The sequence below is a fragment of the Otolemur garnettii genome, unplaced genomic scaffold (assembly GCF_000181295.1).
Source record: "Otolemur garnettii isolate 467f Iridium unplaced genomic scaffold, OtoGar3 scaffold00211, whole genome shotgun sequence".
In the NCBI taxonomy this organism is placed as follows: Eukaryota; Metazoa; Chordata; class Mammalia; order Primates; family Galagidae; genus Otolemur; species Otolemur garnettii.
This window is the reverse complement of record NW_003852606.1, coordinates 818,058-831,828: the sequence shown is the minus strand read 5'-3', so window position 1 is coordinate 831,828 and position 13,771 is coordinate 818,058. Positions and strand designations below refer to the sequence as shown.

Genomic DNA, 13,771 nt, shown 5'->3' with positions numbered 1-13,771 from the left:
AAAAAAAAAAAAAAAAGATATAATTCACTTGCTGTGAATTATACAATTAGCTAGTAAAATTTAAAAAAATTTTATAGTAAAATTTAAAAAATTTCAGGCTGGGCATGGTGGCTCATGCTTATATTTCTAGCATGCTGGGAAATTAAGGTGGGAGGAGCACTTGAGGCCAGGAGTTCAAGACCAGCCTGAGTAACATTAGTGAGGCTTCATATCTACAAGAAAATTTAAAAATTAACCAAGCATGGTGGGCCATCCCTGTAGTCCTAGCTACTTGGGAGGCTGAGGTGGAAGGATTGCTTGAGCGCAGGAGATTAAGGCTGTAGTGAGCTATGTTCTTGCCAGTGATGGCCTGGGCACATAATGAGACTTCATCTTTACAAAAGAATCATAAAAAGTAGGCCAGATGTGGTGTGCACATGTTTGGGAAGTTGAGGCAGGCAGATTGCTTGAGCCTAGGAGTTCAAGGCTGCACTTAGCTATGATTGCATTCCCATACTCCCGCCTACAAAACCCTGTCTCCACGTGTATAATTTGGTAGTTTTCAGTGTATTCACAAGGTTGTGCATTTCATTACCACTGTGCAATTTCAGAGCATTTCATCATCCCCAAAAGAAACCCTGCCTGCTGGCAGTCACTCCCCATTCTTCCCTTCCTGTAGCCCCTGGCAACCTTTAATTTACTTTCTGTGTCTAAATTTGCTTATTCTAGATATTTAGTATACATAGAATTTAATATGTGATCCTTTGTGTTTGATTTCTTAGGATATTTTCAAGGTTCATCCACATTGTAGGGTATATCAGTACTTGATTGTTTTGTTTTGTTTTTGAGACAGAGTTTCACTTTGTTGCCCTCAGTAGAGTGCTGTGCTATCACAGCTCACAGCAACCTCCAACTATTGGGCTTAAGGAATTCTTTTGCCTCAGCTTCCCCAGTAGCTGGGACTACAGGCGCTTGCCACAATGCCCGGCTGTTTTTTGTTGCAATTCTCATTGCTGTTTTAGCTGGCTGGGGCCAGGTTCAAACCCTCCACCCTTGGTATATAGGGCCAGCACCCTACCTGTTGAGCCACAGACGCCACCCATTACTTGATTTGTTTTTAAGGCTGAGCAGCATTCCATTGTATAGATGTGCCATATTTTGTTATTCCTCAGTTTGGTGGACATGTAGGTTGTTTACACCTTTTGGCTGTTGGGAATACTGCTGCTCGGAACATTTGTGCCAACTGGTGTTTTCATGTCTCCTGGGCATATACCTAGTAGTGGAATTGCTGGGTTATTATGGTAACTCTGTGTTTAACCTTCTGAGGAATTGCCAGACTTTTCCAAAGCATTTACATTCCCACCTGTGGTGTACAGAGGTTCCAGTTTCTCCACCTTCTCGAAAACGCTTGTTATTATCTTTCTGAGGCCCATCATCCTAGTAGATGTGAAGTGATATCTTGTTAGTTTGATTTGCACTTCCTGGTGGGAAACAGCAGTGCCTATAAGCAGTGGCAGTCTCACTGCACAGCCACCTGCCATGTAGTGTTTATCTCCCCACGTGCTAGGAGACTTGGAGTCAAGCCCTGGCTCACTTCTTGGCTGTGCTGGGTAACCCTGAGAAAGTGCTATACCTTCTTTGTGCCTCATTTTCCCTCTCTGTTTAATGGGACTGCCTTCCAAGTTGGCTCTGAGGCTCAGATTTGAAAACTCTGAATCTATAGCCCCTTGCTTTCTTCTCCTATTTTCCTGCAAGGACTCCAGCGGGGGAGACTCCTGTACTTCTGAGGAGGAGCCAACCTTTGACCCTGGCTATGAACCTGACTGGGCTGTCATCAGCACTGTGCGGCCACAGTCCTGTCACTTAGAGCCCACAAGAGGTAGGCTGAGCTGGTGTCCCTGGAGGGTACAGGTGGACAGAGAGGGACACATCTTGCCTGCAGTGGTCATGACCCAAAGGGTTTTGCTGCCCACAGTCAAGATGGCTGCTGGCTCAGTGCCCATAGATCAGTGGCTAGGGTGCTGGCCACATACACTGAGGCTGGAGGGTTCAAACCTGGCCCAGGTCTGCCAAACAACAATGACAACTACAACAAAAAAATAGCCAGGTGTTGTGATGGGTGCCTGTAGTCCCAGCTACTTGGGAGGCAAGAAAATCACTTAAGTCCGAGAGTTTGAGGTTGCTATGAGCTGTGATGCCATGGCACTCTACCCAGGGTGACGTAGTAAGATGGTCGCAACAACAACAACAAAAAAGGATGGCTGCCTTTCATCTTCCAGTCCCAGGAGAGAAATGAATAGGGGGTTCAAGACTCTGTCAGCCCAGATGCAACATGGCCAGCATCTCTGTGGGTCATAGTCTTGCTCATTCCACTGGATGCCCAGATTGGCTGTGGGCACCCCCACATGAGTCCTGCCTCTTTTGGTTTGACTCTCACTTTCCTGACATCACACAGGGTCCTGGGGACATCCAGAGTGGCCACGTTATCCTTCTGGGAAGTGCAAATGCCTTCCAGGAAGAGATGATGCCAGAGCTGGACTCTGAGGGAAACTTGAGAGTTTTCTCCCCAGGCAGAGAGAGCAGCCCATGCAAGCCAGAGGCAGGTGGCAGTGGGCATGCTTAGGGAGCCATCAGCCTTGCGCTATAGTTCAACTGTATGGTTGGAATAAAGAGGGGCTCAAAGGTGAGACAGGCCAGGAGCCAGGGACAGCCTAGAGGAGCTTTAAGTGGCCAGGATGAGGAATATAGTCTTTACTCTGCAGGTCATGGGGGGCCTGGGAAGTTTTTGGAATAGGCGTACAAGCACATGTCCACCAGCTCCCCTCCCATTTTACTCATTTTCATTTTCAAGGAAACGTGAGGTGACCTAGAGTTCTCAGAGGTCAGGGCCTAGGGGTGGCTCATGGTGGGGTCCTCAGGAGATGACTTTGCTAAAGGAACATCCTGAGTCGACGTGGCTGTCTCTAGCTCCCACACCTCTCCCAACAAGGCACCATCCCTCTAGGTGCAGAGCCCAGCTCCCCCCAGGGTTCCTGGGCCTTTTCCGTGAGTCTGGGGGAGCTCAAGTCCATCCGCCGTTCCAAGCCTGGCCTCAGCTGGGCCTACTTGGTTCTGGTGACCCAGGCTGGGGGCTCCCTGCCTGCCCTGCACTTCCACCGTGGGGGCACCCGTGCCCTGCTCCGTGTCCTCAGCCGCTACCTGCTGTTGGCCAGGTGAGTCTTCTCCCCATGCTGGGCCTTTCACCATGCCCTGTCCCTCCACAGTGACAGCCTGAGTCCTGAAGGCACTGAAGAAAAACATAAGAACTGATTTAAAGGAAGGAAAAAGGAGTTGACTGGCACATACGACAGATAAACCAATGGACAGTATTGATTTCAGGCAGGACGTAGGTCCCAAAATGTTGGATACAGTTGCTTGATTTTCCTCTGATTTTCTGTCATTGTCTGGGACCCCTAGTAGTCCTGGCTTAGCAATCCTGGTAGATAGAAATTGTCCTCCTGCATTCCAGCAAGATCACAGAGCTGCTTCTAATTGGCTTATCTTTGAGTCAGTCATCTTGGCCAGATAAGTGAAAGGTCCTCATGTCCTGAGCCATGTGCCCACCCACCAGAGTCCAGCTCTAGACCTAACAGCCCTAAGATGAGGGATTCCCCAGGTGTGTTGGGATGCTGCAGCTGGAACAAACATAGGGTGGGCATGGCCAGCTGGGGCCCCTGGGCCCTACCTGTGCATCATCTCCCGCCTCCCAGCTCCCCACAGGACTCCCGCCTCTACCTTGTCTTCCCTCACGACTCCTCCGCCCTCTCCAACTCCTTCCACCACCTGCAGCTCTTTGACCAGGACAGCTCCAATGTGGTGTCTGTGAGTGTCGCTGGGGTCCAGCCTGGCAGGGTGTGGATAGGGAGGGACAAGAAAGGGTGGGCCGTGACCATCTCTGGCTTTGTCCCCAGCGCTTCCTCCAGGACCCCTATGCTACCACCTTTAGCAGCTTCTCCCGAGTGACCAACTTCTTCCGGGGAGCCCTGCAGCCACACCCTGAGGGGGCCTCTCCTGACCTTCCCCCACCACCCGATGATGAGCCAGAGCCAGGGTTCGAGGTCATTTCCTGTGTGAGTATGGAGGGGACCCTCTCTGTTTCTCTCTGGCTGTGTCATCTTAGGTCCATGACTTCATTTCCCTTTAATGTCAGTTTTCTCCTTGGTAAAATGGGGATAGTAATGGCACCACCTCAGTGAGTGGCAGGAATGATTTCACAGAACGTACACACAGCTGTGCTAGGCTTGGTGAGCACCTTCTAGCTCTTATTTCTGGAGGGCTCTTCCTGACTGGGGGACACCTTTGTTGCTGACCCAGAGAAGGAGCTGTTTCTTGCTCCTGCATGTTAACTGTGCATCTAGCTAAGCAGGGCTCTGAGCTCAGTTGGCTGTGGATGAGCCCAACCAAGGCCCTGGGCTCACTTACCTGGTATTCCAAAGGTGGAGCTGGGACCTCGGCCGGCTGTGGAGCGGGCTCCTCCTGTCACTGAGGAAGAGTGGGCTCGCCATGTGGGCCCTGAGGGCCGCCTTCAGCATGTCTCAGAGCTGAAGAGCCGGATCTTCTCGGGGGTGAGCGCAGGGTGAGCGCCAGGGTGTGTGTGAGGACTGGTGGGGCTGGGAGGGGGCTCTGCTGAGCTGCTTGCCCCATTGTTCCCACAGGGTCTGAACCCAGGACTGCGGCGCGAGGCATGGAAATTCCTCCTGGGGTACCTCAGCTGGGAGGGCTCAACTGAGGAGCACAAGGCCCACGTGCGCAGGAAAACGTGAGTGAGAAGCTGTGGTCCCTGTTGTTCTCAGGAGCCAGGCCTTGCTGGATATAACACCTGGCACTTCCTAGGTGCACAGATGGGTAGCAGTTGGGTTTGTTGTATGAACATTGGTCTCGAGCCTGCCACATGCTGGGGGCATTGTCCTGTGCCCAAGGGAGATGGCAGTGAACAAGCCAGACCCGTGCTTATCCCTGCATGGACGTCTCCTGCCTCCATTGCTGTTTTCATTCCTGCACCATACTATTCTGATGGTCACAGCTTTGCAGCATGTTCTATAGCCCAGTAGGGCCCATCTCTTGTTACTCCTGGGGTGTATTATCCCTGCCAGGCACTGAGGATGCAGCAGTGCCTGGCTGCTCCCTGTCCTTGGTGCTCTGTCAGGAAAGAGGAAGGTGGTGGCAGCCTTTCACTAAGGCCCCCAAGGATGTCTCCACAGTGATCTCAGGGGAGGGAAGTATGAAGGGTGGTGGCAGGTTTGACTGGGAGGCTTGCTTGAGTCTCTGTGGTCAGAGAGTGACCAGGGATCTGAGCTGCACATCTCGCCTCTCTCACCCTCAGTGATGAGTATTTCCGTATGAAGCTGCAGTGGAAATCTGTGAGCCCTGAGCAGGAGCGGAGGAACTCACTTCTGCACGGATACCGCAGCCTCATCGGTAGGTGTAGGGATGGCATGCTGGGTGGGTTGGGAGTAGGAAACCACAAGGAGGGCACAGGCGTGAGTGCAAGGGAGAGATGGAAGAAGCCTCTACATCTCCACAAGCAGACACAGGTCCTGGGAGGGAAGTGGGGTGAGCAATGATGGAAATGGCCAGTGGGAGGCAAAGCCCAGGGAGGGACGGTGGGAAGGGGACTCAGGCCACCTTAGAGTCAAGTTTCAGCTCTGTTATTTACTCACCATGAGATCTTGGCAGGAGATTTTATTATCTCCCTGGCTTTTATTTTCCCCACCGGTGGGAGGATATGTTGAGCCAAGTGTGAGGCTGGTTCCTCATGGCAGGAGTGTTAGAGATGGTTTCTAGAACTGGCTCCTCTCCTTCCTCATAGTGAGTCCTAAATTTGGGGGCTGGTCCTGATGGCCAGCAAGGACAGGCCACCTCACCTTGCTCACCTTTGCACCTGTACCCCATCCCCACAGAGAGAGATGTGAGCCGCACTGACAGGACCAACAAGTTCTATGAGGGTCCTGAGAACCCAGGGCTGGGCCTGCTGAATGACATCCTGCTTACATACTGCATGTACCACTTCGACCTCGGTAGGGCACTAGGCCTGCAGGAAGGTCTTCCCTTGGGGGGTAAAAAGGGCTGAAGCTGGACGTTGACCCTGTGTTCTCTCAGGCTACGTCCAGGGCATGAGTGACCTTCTCTCCCCGATCCTTTACGTCATTCAGAATGAGGTGGATGCCTTCTGGTGTTTCTGTGGCTTCATGGAGGTTGTGGTGAGGCTCAGGTTGTGGTGGGAGACAGGCCTCTCAAAGGATGAGGGGTCTCTGCTCCTCACAAGGCCTTCCCTCCCTTCTTCCTCCCCTCCTGCAGCAAGGGAACTTTGAAGAGAGTCAAGAGACCATGAAGCGGCAACTTGGGCAACTTCTGCTTCTCTTGAGGGTGCTGGATCCCCCACTATGCGACTTTCTGGGTATGTATGTATCTTGCATGGATGAATAGGAGACAGTGGGGTTACAGATCCAGAGATACTCTAGTAGCAGCCACTAATGACATTCTGAACATTTGGTTCTGATCTAAACAAGACAAACACCTGTATGTAACCCAGAATACTTACATGTAGATTTGCAGTTGGGAGCAAAATCTCAGCAAATGCAGATGTCCGGGCATTCACACTTGCCCTGTGTGCCACCCCACACTCATCTTGATCCCATTTTGGCTTTACCTTTTCTTTATCTGTTTACTGGATAATTTTCAGAATTAAGGACCCAGGGTGTAGTGCCTACCACTTTTTATCCCCCTCTAGCTGCTTCTCACCTCAAGCTGAGACTCAAAAACTGGTTCTCGGCTCGGCGCCTATAGCTCAACCGGCTAAGGCGCCGGCCATGTACACCTAAGGTGGCGGGTTCGAATCCCCAGCCCGGACCCGCCAAACAACAATGACGGCTGCAACCAAAAAATAGCCGGGCGTTGTGGCGGGCGCCTGTGGTCCCAGCTACTTGGGAGGCGGAGGCAAGAGACTCGCTTGAGCCCAGGAGTTGGAGGTTGCTGTGAGCTGTAATGCCACGGCACTCAACCCAGGGGGACAGCTTGAGGCTCTGTCTCAAAACAAACAAACAAAAAAAAAAAAACAAAAAAAAACCCAAAAACTGGTTCTCTGGGCTGGGCACAAGTGGCTCATGCCTGAAATCCTAGACTTTGGGAAGATGAGGTGGGAAGATGGCTTGAGGCCAGGAGTTCTAAACAAGCCTGAGCACAATATTGAGACCTGGACTCTACAAAAAATAAAAAAATTAGCCGGGTATTATGGTGGGCACCTGTAGTCCAAACTGCTAGGGAGGCTGAGGCAGGCTGATTACTTGAGCCCAGGAGTTGGAGGTTGCTGTGAGCTATGTGTTGATGATAATGTTAACTTATTTACGGACCTTCCCTCACTGAAGCTTTAGGACCCCCCCTCCCCAAGGGAGAGAGCTGAGATATTCTGGGCCTCATCTCACTGAAGAGGAAACTAAGATTTAGGAAAGCACACATGCCTTCCTGGGGCACACATACATAAATTGCCTCCCTGTATCGTTTAGTCTCCTGAAATATCACTTCTGTTGACTGCATGGAATCCTGTCCACCTGAGCATGCTACAATTGATTTAACTGACCTGGACAGTTGGGTCCTTTCTTTCTTTTTTTTTTTTTTGAGACAGAATCTCACTTTGTTGTCCTTGGTAGAGTTCTGTGGTGTCATAGCTCACAGCAACCTCAAACTCTTGGGCTCAAGTGATTCTCTTGCCTCAGCTTCCCAAGTATCTGGGACTACAGGCACCTGCCACATTGCCCGGCTATTTTTAGAGATGAGGTTTGGCTCTGGCTCAGGCAGGTCTCGAACCTGTGAGCTTAGGCAGTCCACCCGCCTCAGCCTCCCATAGTGCTAGGATTACAGGTGTGAGCCACGTCATCCAGCCTCTTCAGGTTAAATTTCAAGAAGTGGAATTGTGTCCAGAGTAGTATGTATTTTCACAGCTTTTGAACTATTCTCCATCACTGCTTTCCAAATAATCATCAGACCAGCTTATGTTTTTCCTAATAGTGTATCTGCAATTGCCAATTTTCTCAACCTTTAGCAAGCTCAGCTATTGAGATTCATTTTTCTTTGGGTTTATTGGTCTTCACATATCTCCCTTCCACATCAGTGGCATGTGGAAAGCAGGATAGGAAATTCCCCCAAATTGTTCCTTGTCTCTGAAGTCCCCTGAGCTGGACATAAGTTACTTGGCTAGTCTGAGGGAATGGTCTTCAGACTGGGATTACTTAGCCTCTTAGTCTTTTTTGTTTTTGTTTTTTGTTTTTTGTTTTGAGACAGAGCCTCAAGCTGTCCCCCTGGGTAGAGTGCTATGGCATCACAGCTCACAGCAACCTCCAACTCCTGGCTCAAGCGAGTCTCCTACCTCAGCCTCCCAAGTAGCTGGGACCACAGGCGCCCGCCACAACGCCTGGCTATTTTTTGTTTGCAGCCGTCATTGTTGTTTGGTGGACCGGGGCTGGATTCGAATCCACCACCTTAGGTGTATGTGGCTGGCGCCTTAGCCACTTGAGCCACAGGAGCCAGGCATGCTGTAAGCTGGAATGGGATCCAAGTTAGTTTTGAGCTTGCTTTTTGTGGCACACCAGCTGTGGGTGAGGCTGAGAATCACTTAGCCTCTCAGTCCTGATTCCAGGCATGCTGTAAGCTGGAATGGGATTCGGGTTGGTTTTGAGCTTGCTTTTTGTGGCACACCAGCTGTGGGTAAGGCTGAGAATTGGTTCCCTGTCCTCCCCCAGACTCCCAGGACTCAGGCTCTCTCTGCTTCTGCTTCCGGTGGCTGCTCATCTGGTTCAAGAGGGAATTTCCCTTCCCGGATGTCCTTCGGCTGTGGGAGGTGGGCCAGCCGGGCTGGGTGGGAGGCCAGAAGAGGAAGAAGTGGGCTCTCCTGCCCATAGGAGGGCCTTGGAGGTTGGGGGCAGGTGGGCAGAAGGTACAGCAGACTTGGGAAGACCTTAGGTAGAGCCACGACCCCTCCCTCCCTCTGGCACCCCCAGGTGCTGTGGACAGGGCTCCCGGGCCCCAATCTGCACCTGCTGGTGGCCTGTGCCATCCTGGACATGGAGCGGGATACCCTCATGTTGTCTGGCTTTGGCTCCAATGAGATCCTCAAGGTAAGGGCTGGCTCCCTCTCAGCACCCCCTGACCTGGGGCATGGAGCCACAATTTCAGGAGTAGGTCCTTGGAATGGGATTATTATTATTTTTTGAGACAGAGTATCACTTTGTTGCCCCCATTACAGTGCCCTGGTGTTGTAGCTTACAGCAACCTCTAATTCTTGGGTTTAAGTGATTCTTTTGCCTCAGCCTCCCAAGTAGCTAGGACTACAGGCACCCACTACAATGCTCCATTTTTTTTTAGAGATGAGGTCTGGCTCTAGCTCAGGCTGGTCTTGAACTTGTAAGCTCAGGCTGTCTGCCCATCTTGGCCTCCCAAAGTGCTGGGATTACAGGCATGAGCCACTGAGCCTGGCCATTGGAATGGGATTACTGATAGGAGCACCACAGGCTGGGCCTGGGTCAGGGTCAGTTTTTCTTTTTTTTTTTTTTTTTTTGAGACAGAGCCTCAAGCTGTCCCCCTGGGCAGAGTGCCGTGGCATTACAGCTCACAGCAACCCCCAACTCCTGGGCTCAAGCGAGTCTCTTGCCTCCACCTCCCAAGTAGCTGGGACCACAGGTGCCCGCCACAACGCCCGGCTATTTTTTGGTTGCAGCCGTCATTGTTGTTTGGCGGGTCCGGGCTGGGGATTCGAACTCGCCACCTTAGGTGTACGTGGCTGGCGCCTTAGCTGGTTGAGCTATAGGCGCCGAGTCAGGGTCAGTTTTTCTTATGCCCACTCCCAGCAGTATCGTCACAGAGCAGGGGACCTGCTCCTGCCCTAGAACACTACCCAGTGGTAGGGCTGGGGTCTTTCTCTTTGCTATGTCCCAGCTCCAGCAATCAGTGAGTGCTTCTTGAAGGCCTGCGGAGAGTAACCCCTGATGGCCCAGCTGCTTCTGAGCCCCTAGAGGGCCAGCCTTGTCTGCCTGATCTCGATTGTGTCGCCAGAGGCAGAGTGGGCGCCTGGTGTAGGGTGTGATGCCTGGCGCCTGACCCATCCACTCCCATAGCACATCAATGAATTGACCATGAAGCTCAGTGTGGAGGACGTGCTGACACGGGCTGAGGCGCTCTACCTGCAGCTCACTGCCTGCCCCGTGAGTAGCCGCCCCTCCCCGCAGCCCTTGGCCAACAGCTTCTCACCTGCTCACTTGCTCACCTGCCACCCCCACTCCCCCTGCAGGAGCTGCCTCACAATGTGCAGGAGGTGCTGGGTCTGGCACCGCCTACAGAGCCCCGCAGCCCTTCACCACCTGCCTCCCCTCTTCCCCTGTCACCCACCCGAGCCCCGCCAGCCCCTCCGCCGCCCACGGATACAGCCCCGCAGCCCGACAGCAGCCTGGAGATCCTGCCAGAAGATGAGGATGGCGCAGACCCCTAACCCAGTCAGCGAGAGCACTGGCACTTTTTCTCACCAGGGACAGGGCGGAGGCAGGATGAGGGGGTGTGCTCCTGATAAGCTGACTTCATTCATTAAACGCCCTTCTCACAGCCAGTCAGCCCTGTTGTTGAGGGAAGGAGGCTGCACTTTGGCTTTGACCTGGATGGGGAAGGGGTAGTGGCTCTGAAGTCCCTTTTGTGGCTCTGCAGAGCAGAAGCATGACCTCTTGGCCAGTGAAACACAGGAGAGACCCCTTGAGGGTGAGTGATGGGGTTTGGTGGAAGGTAGGGCCTCTTCACCTGCTTGTTTTGGGATTTGGGAGGAGTGACTCAGGGCTGGGGCTGCCACCTAGTAGCTGTGCTGGGACACTTCCCAGACATAACTGACACACACTCTGGTGACCTTGCCTACCAGCTGCTTCTGTTTAGAAAAATAAACTTATGTTTAACCCACTGTTCATTGGATTTTCCATTACTTGCATCAGGACAGATCTGCGCCTCAGCCTTGGGTCAGTTGGGATGGTCACTGTGACTCCTTCCCAATGGTGCAAGACAGTGTGTCCATCCTGTCCCTCCCCTTGCCCCCCAGGGAGCACCATTGTCCAGGATGATGGAAGGGGCAGCTAGCTCTGGGCTCCAGCAGAGCCGAGGCCTTTCTGACTAGAGGGCTAAACGCTTTGGTTCAGAGCAAACTGGGAAACTGCCATGGAGGAGGCTGGACCACACAGCTTTTTCCGAAAATATTTTAATCCGAGGTTCTTTTGTGGGTGGTGTTCGGGAGAGATAACTGGTGTAGGATTGGAAGTTGGGTGGAATCTCCCTTTGCCGCCAGGTCACACGGGGCGCTACTGGCCATTGAGTGCGCGCGTGCATGGCTGGGCCGCTTTGGGCTGGGGGTCACGGACACATGACCCTCCCCGCTGTTGATCTTAATGGCGGCCCGCAAGGCCGACTTGACAGCCGTCTCCATCCAGCCGTGGGGGAGGGCCGTGTGCTCGCCCGCGAAGTAGATGCGGCCGTAAGGGACCGCCCAATTGTAGTCCTGCCAGTCGTCCTTCTCGTTTTGCCAGAGCACTGGTGGCTGCACCACGAAGCCACCCTGGCTGTGCGGGTCCTCTGCCCAGCGTTTGATGACGCCGCTGCCATCCCATAACCGGTACACGAGCGGCCCATGCAGAGCCGCCAAGTCGTCGAGCGCCAAGCGCAGCGCCTCGTCCAAGGTCAGACCTGCAAACGTGGCTGCCGCGTCCGACCACGTGTACGAGGCCAGAAGCAGCGCACCCTCGTGCGGCGGCGGATAGAATATCACGCGCGATGGGCGGTCTGTGTTCGAGTGGCCGCCTTCGATGTCCTCGTCGTGCCAGAAGGGCCGACGGAAGCTCAGGAATACCTTGGTGGCCGGCACGTAGTGCAGCGCACGCAGCGCCTGCTGCAGTCGACGCGACAGCGGTGGTGAGAAGTTTATGCGCTGCACCGCCGGCCCACTCGCTGTTAGCAGCACCACGTCTGCGGTCAGAGCCTTCAGACTCCGTGCCCGGCGAGCGGTCGCAATCTGCACGTGCACATTGCGCAACCCCTGCGTGATCGCCACGACCGGCGCGTTCAGCAGCACTGGTCCCGACAACGAGCTCAGTAGAGCTCGCGGCAGCAGGTCCCAGCCGCCCACGATGCGACTGTACCTGCAGGCAAGTGGAAAGCGTGACCCGGGCTCTCCGGCCCCGACCAGCGCTCACTACTTGACCCTGGCGGCACCTACCTGCTCCCCGCTAACCCAGCCCACTATCTGCCTCTCCCAGCCCCCGCCCGTTCCTGCTATTCCCGAGTTCTGTGTGACCCCAGAACCCTGCCGCTTTTCCCCTGGACCACGCCCTTCTCCGGAACCATTCTTACCAGTTCCGGAGGACTGGGATACCTGAGCGAGCGTGGGTAGAACGTTTCTCCAACCCCTTAGCCACTTTCCTCACCGCTCAGGCCACGCCCTTCCCGCCTGCTCGACCCGCCCAATCCCCCATGGCCCCATCTACTCCCCATTACTTGCCCGCCCACTCCGCCCCGCCATGCCCCGCCCCTCACTGGAGCCGGTCGCTCAGGCAGCTGTGGGCCCTAAGGGCCTCCGCGAAGCTGAGATAGAAGAAACCATCCTTGGACATCACATCTCCTAGAAGCTGCACGGCCGGCTGGCTCAGGTTCCCCTCCCCAAGGAGGTATTCCTGCAGGGTAGGCGCAGGCCAAAGTCAGGGCCCAGGCAGGCTGCACCTGCCTGCTCCGTTCTCATTCTCATGAGGAACCTTCCCCTGCTGGGCCTCCCAGTTTCAAGGCACCTCCCTGGACCGAAGCAATCCGGTCTCTCTCTTGTGACAGATGAGGGAAACTGAGGTCCAGAGAAGGGGCATGTCCAGCCTTTGGGTCAGGCAGGGAGGAGGTGGCAGGACTGTGGTCCAGGCTTCCGGCTCTCTGACTCTTGGGGGGAAGGCCCCATGTGCACCCTTTTGCCCCCATTTCTCAGACAGCAAAGCTGAGGCCCCCACTCACCAGGAGTGTGTGCCTTTCAAATTTCTTCATTGCCTTTTTGCAGCCCATTGTCTTGAGGTCTTTGAGGGCCTATTGTGGAACAAGCAGACAGTGCTAAGCTGCCAGGGCAGGAGGATGGAGGCTGAGCCTAGAGCCTGAACCTGGGTTCTTTCCCTGGTTCTGCCTATGGCTGACCATTTACCCCTCTGGTTCAAGCCCCTGAGCTTTTTTTTTTTTTGAGACAGAGTCTCACTATGTCACCATTGTTAGAGTGCCATGGCGTCACATCTCACAGGAAGAGTGAGACTCAACCTCAAACTTTTGGGCTTAAGTGATTCTCCCACCTCAGCCTCCCAAGTAGCTGGGACTATAGGCATCTGCCACAATGCTTGGCTATTTTTTTGTCGCAGTTGTCATGGTTGTTTAGCTGGCCCCAGGCTGGGTTCAAACCTGCCAGCCTCAGTGCATGTGGCTGCCCCATAACCACTGTGCTAAGGGCACCAAGCCAAGTCCCTGAGCTTTTGCCTCTGTTATGCCCTCAGTCTCCACTCTCCATTGCAACTCAGGTGCCACCACTCCAGTAGGTCTTCCCAAATTGTTAGCGTCCCCTCTGCACCAGCTTTCAGCCCACCTGGGTTATCACCTATCATCCCAGCTGGGGGTTGTTTTGCCTATTTCTTTTTTTTTTTTTTTTTTTGAGACAGAGCCTCAAGCTGTCCCCCTGGGCAGAGTGCCGTGGCATTACAGCTCACAGCAACCTCCAACT

General features: G+C 53.7%; 2 protein-coding genes across 5 annotated transcripts in view; one reads left to right on the top strand and one right to left on the bottom strand.

Moving 5' to 3' along the window:
* The window catches only part of TBC1D17 (TBC1 domain family member 17), a 15,136-nt gene extending 4,186 nt beyond the window's left edge, over nt 1-10,950 (top strand). For 2 of the 3 annotated variants that reach the window (XM_023507877.1, XM_003801541.3), the window contains 14 exons: nt 1,735-1,858; nt 2,984-3,191; nt 3,729-3,840; nt 3,930-4,088; nt 4,455-4,583; nt 4,674-4,777; nt 5,342-5,436; nt 5,919-6,035; nt 6,118-6,218; nt 6,316-6,415; nt 8,754-8,851; nt 9,012-9,128; nt 10,125-10,211; nt 10,298-10,950. In XM_023507877.1, coding sequence (XP_023363645.1) covers nt 1,735-1,858; nt 2,984-3,191; nt 3,729-3,840; nt 3,930-4,088; nt 4,455-4,583; nt 4,674-4,777; nt 5,342-5,436; nt 5,919-6,035; nt 6,118-6,218; nt 6,316-6,415; nt 8,754-8,851; nt 9,012-9,128; nt 10,125-10,211; nt 10,298-10,495 — 1,749 coding nt within the window. In that variant the 3' untranslated portion in view covers nt 10,496-10,950. The remainder of the gene's footprint in view (nt 1-1,734; nt 1,859-2,983; nt 3,192-3,728; nt 3,841-3,929; nt 4,089-4,454; nt 4,584-4,673; nt 4,778-5,341; nt 5,437-5,918; nt 6,036-6,117; nt 6,219-6,315; nt 6,416-8,753; nt 8,852-9,011; nt 9,129-10,124; nt 10,212-10,297) is intronic. The other variant, XM_023507878.1, reaches the window with a different exon arrangement.
* A 273-nt stretch (nt 10,951-11,223) lies between these two features.
* Nucleotides 11,224-13,771, bottom strand: part of IL4I1 (interleukin 4 induced 1) — an 11,008-nt gene continuing 8,460 nt past the window's right edge. For both annotated transcript variants that reach the window (XM_023507879.1, XM_012812507.2), the window contains 3 exons: nt 13,027-13,095; nt 12,568-12,704; nt 11,224-12,173 (listed from right to left, as the gene is read on the bottom strand). In XM_023507879.1, coding sequence (XP_023363647.1) covers nt 11,240-12,173; nt 12,568-12,704; nt 13,027-13,095 — 1,140 coding nt within the window. In that variant the 3' untranslated portion in view covers nt 11,224-11,239. The remainder of the gene's footprint in view (nt 12,174-12,567; nt 12,705-13,026; nt 13,096-13,771) is intronic.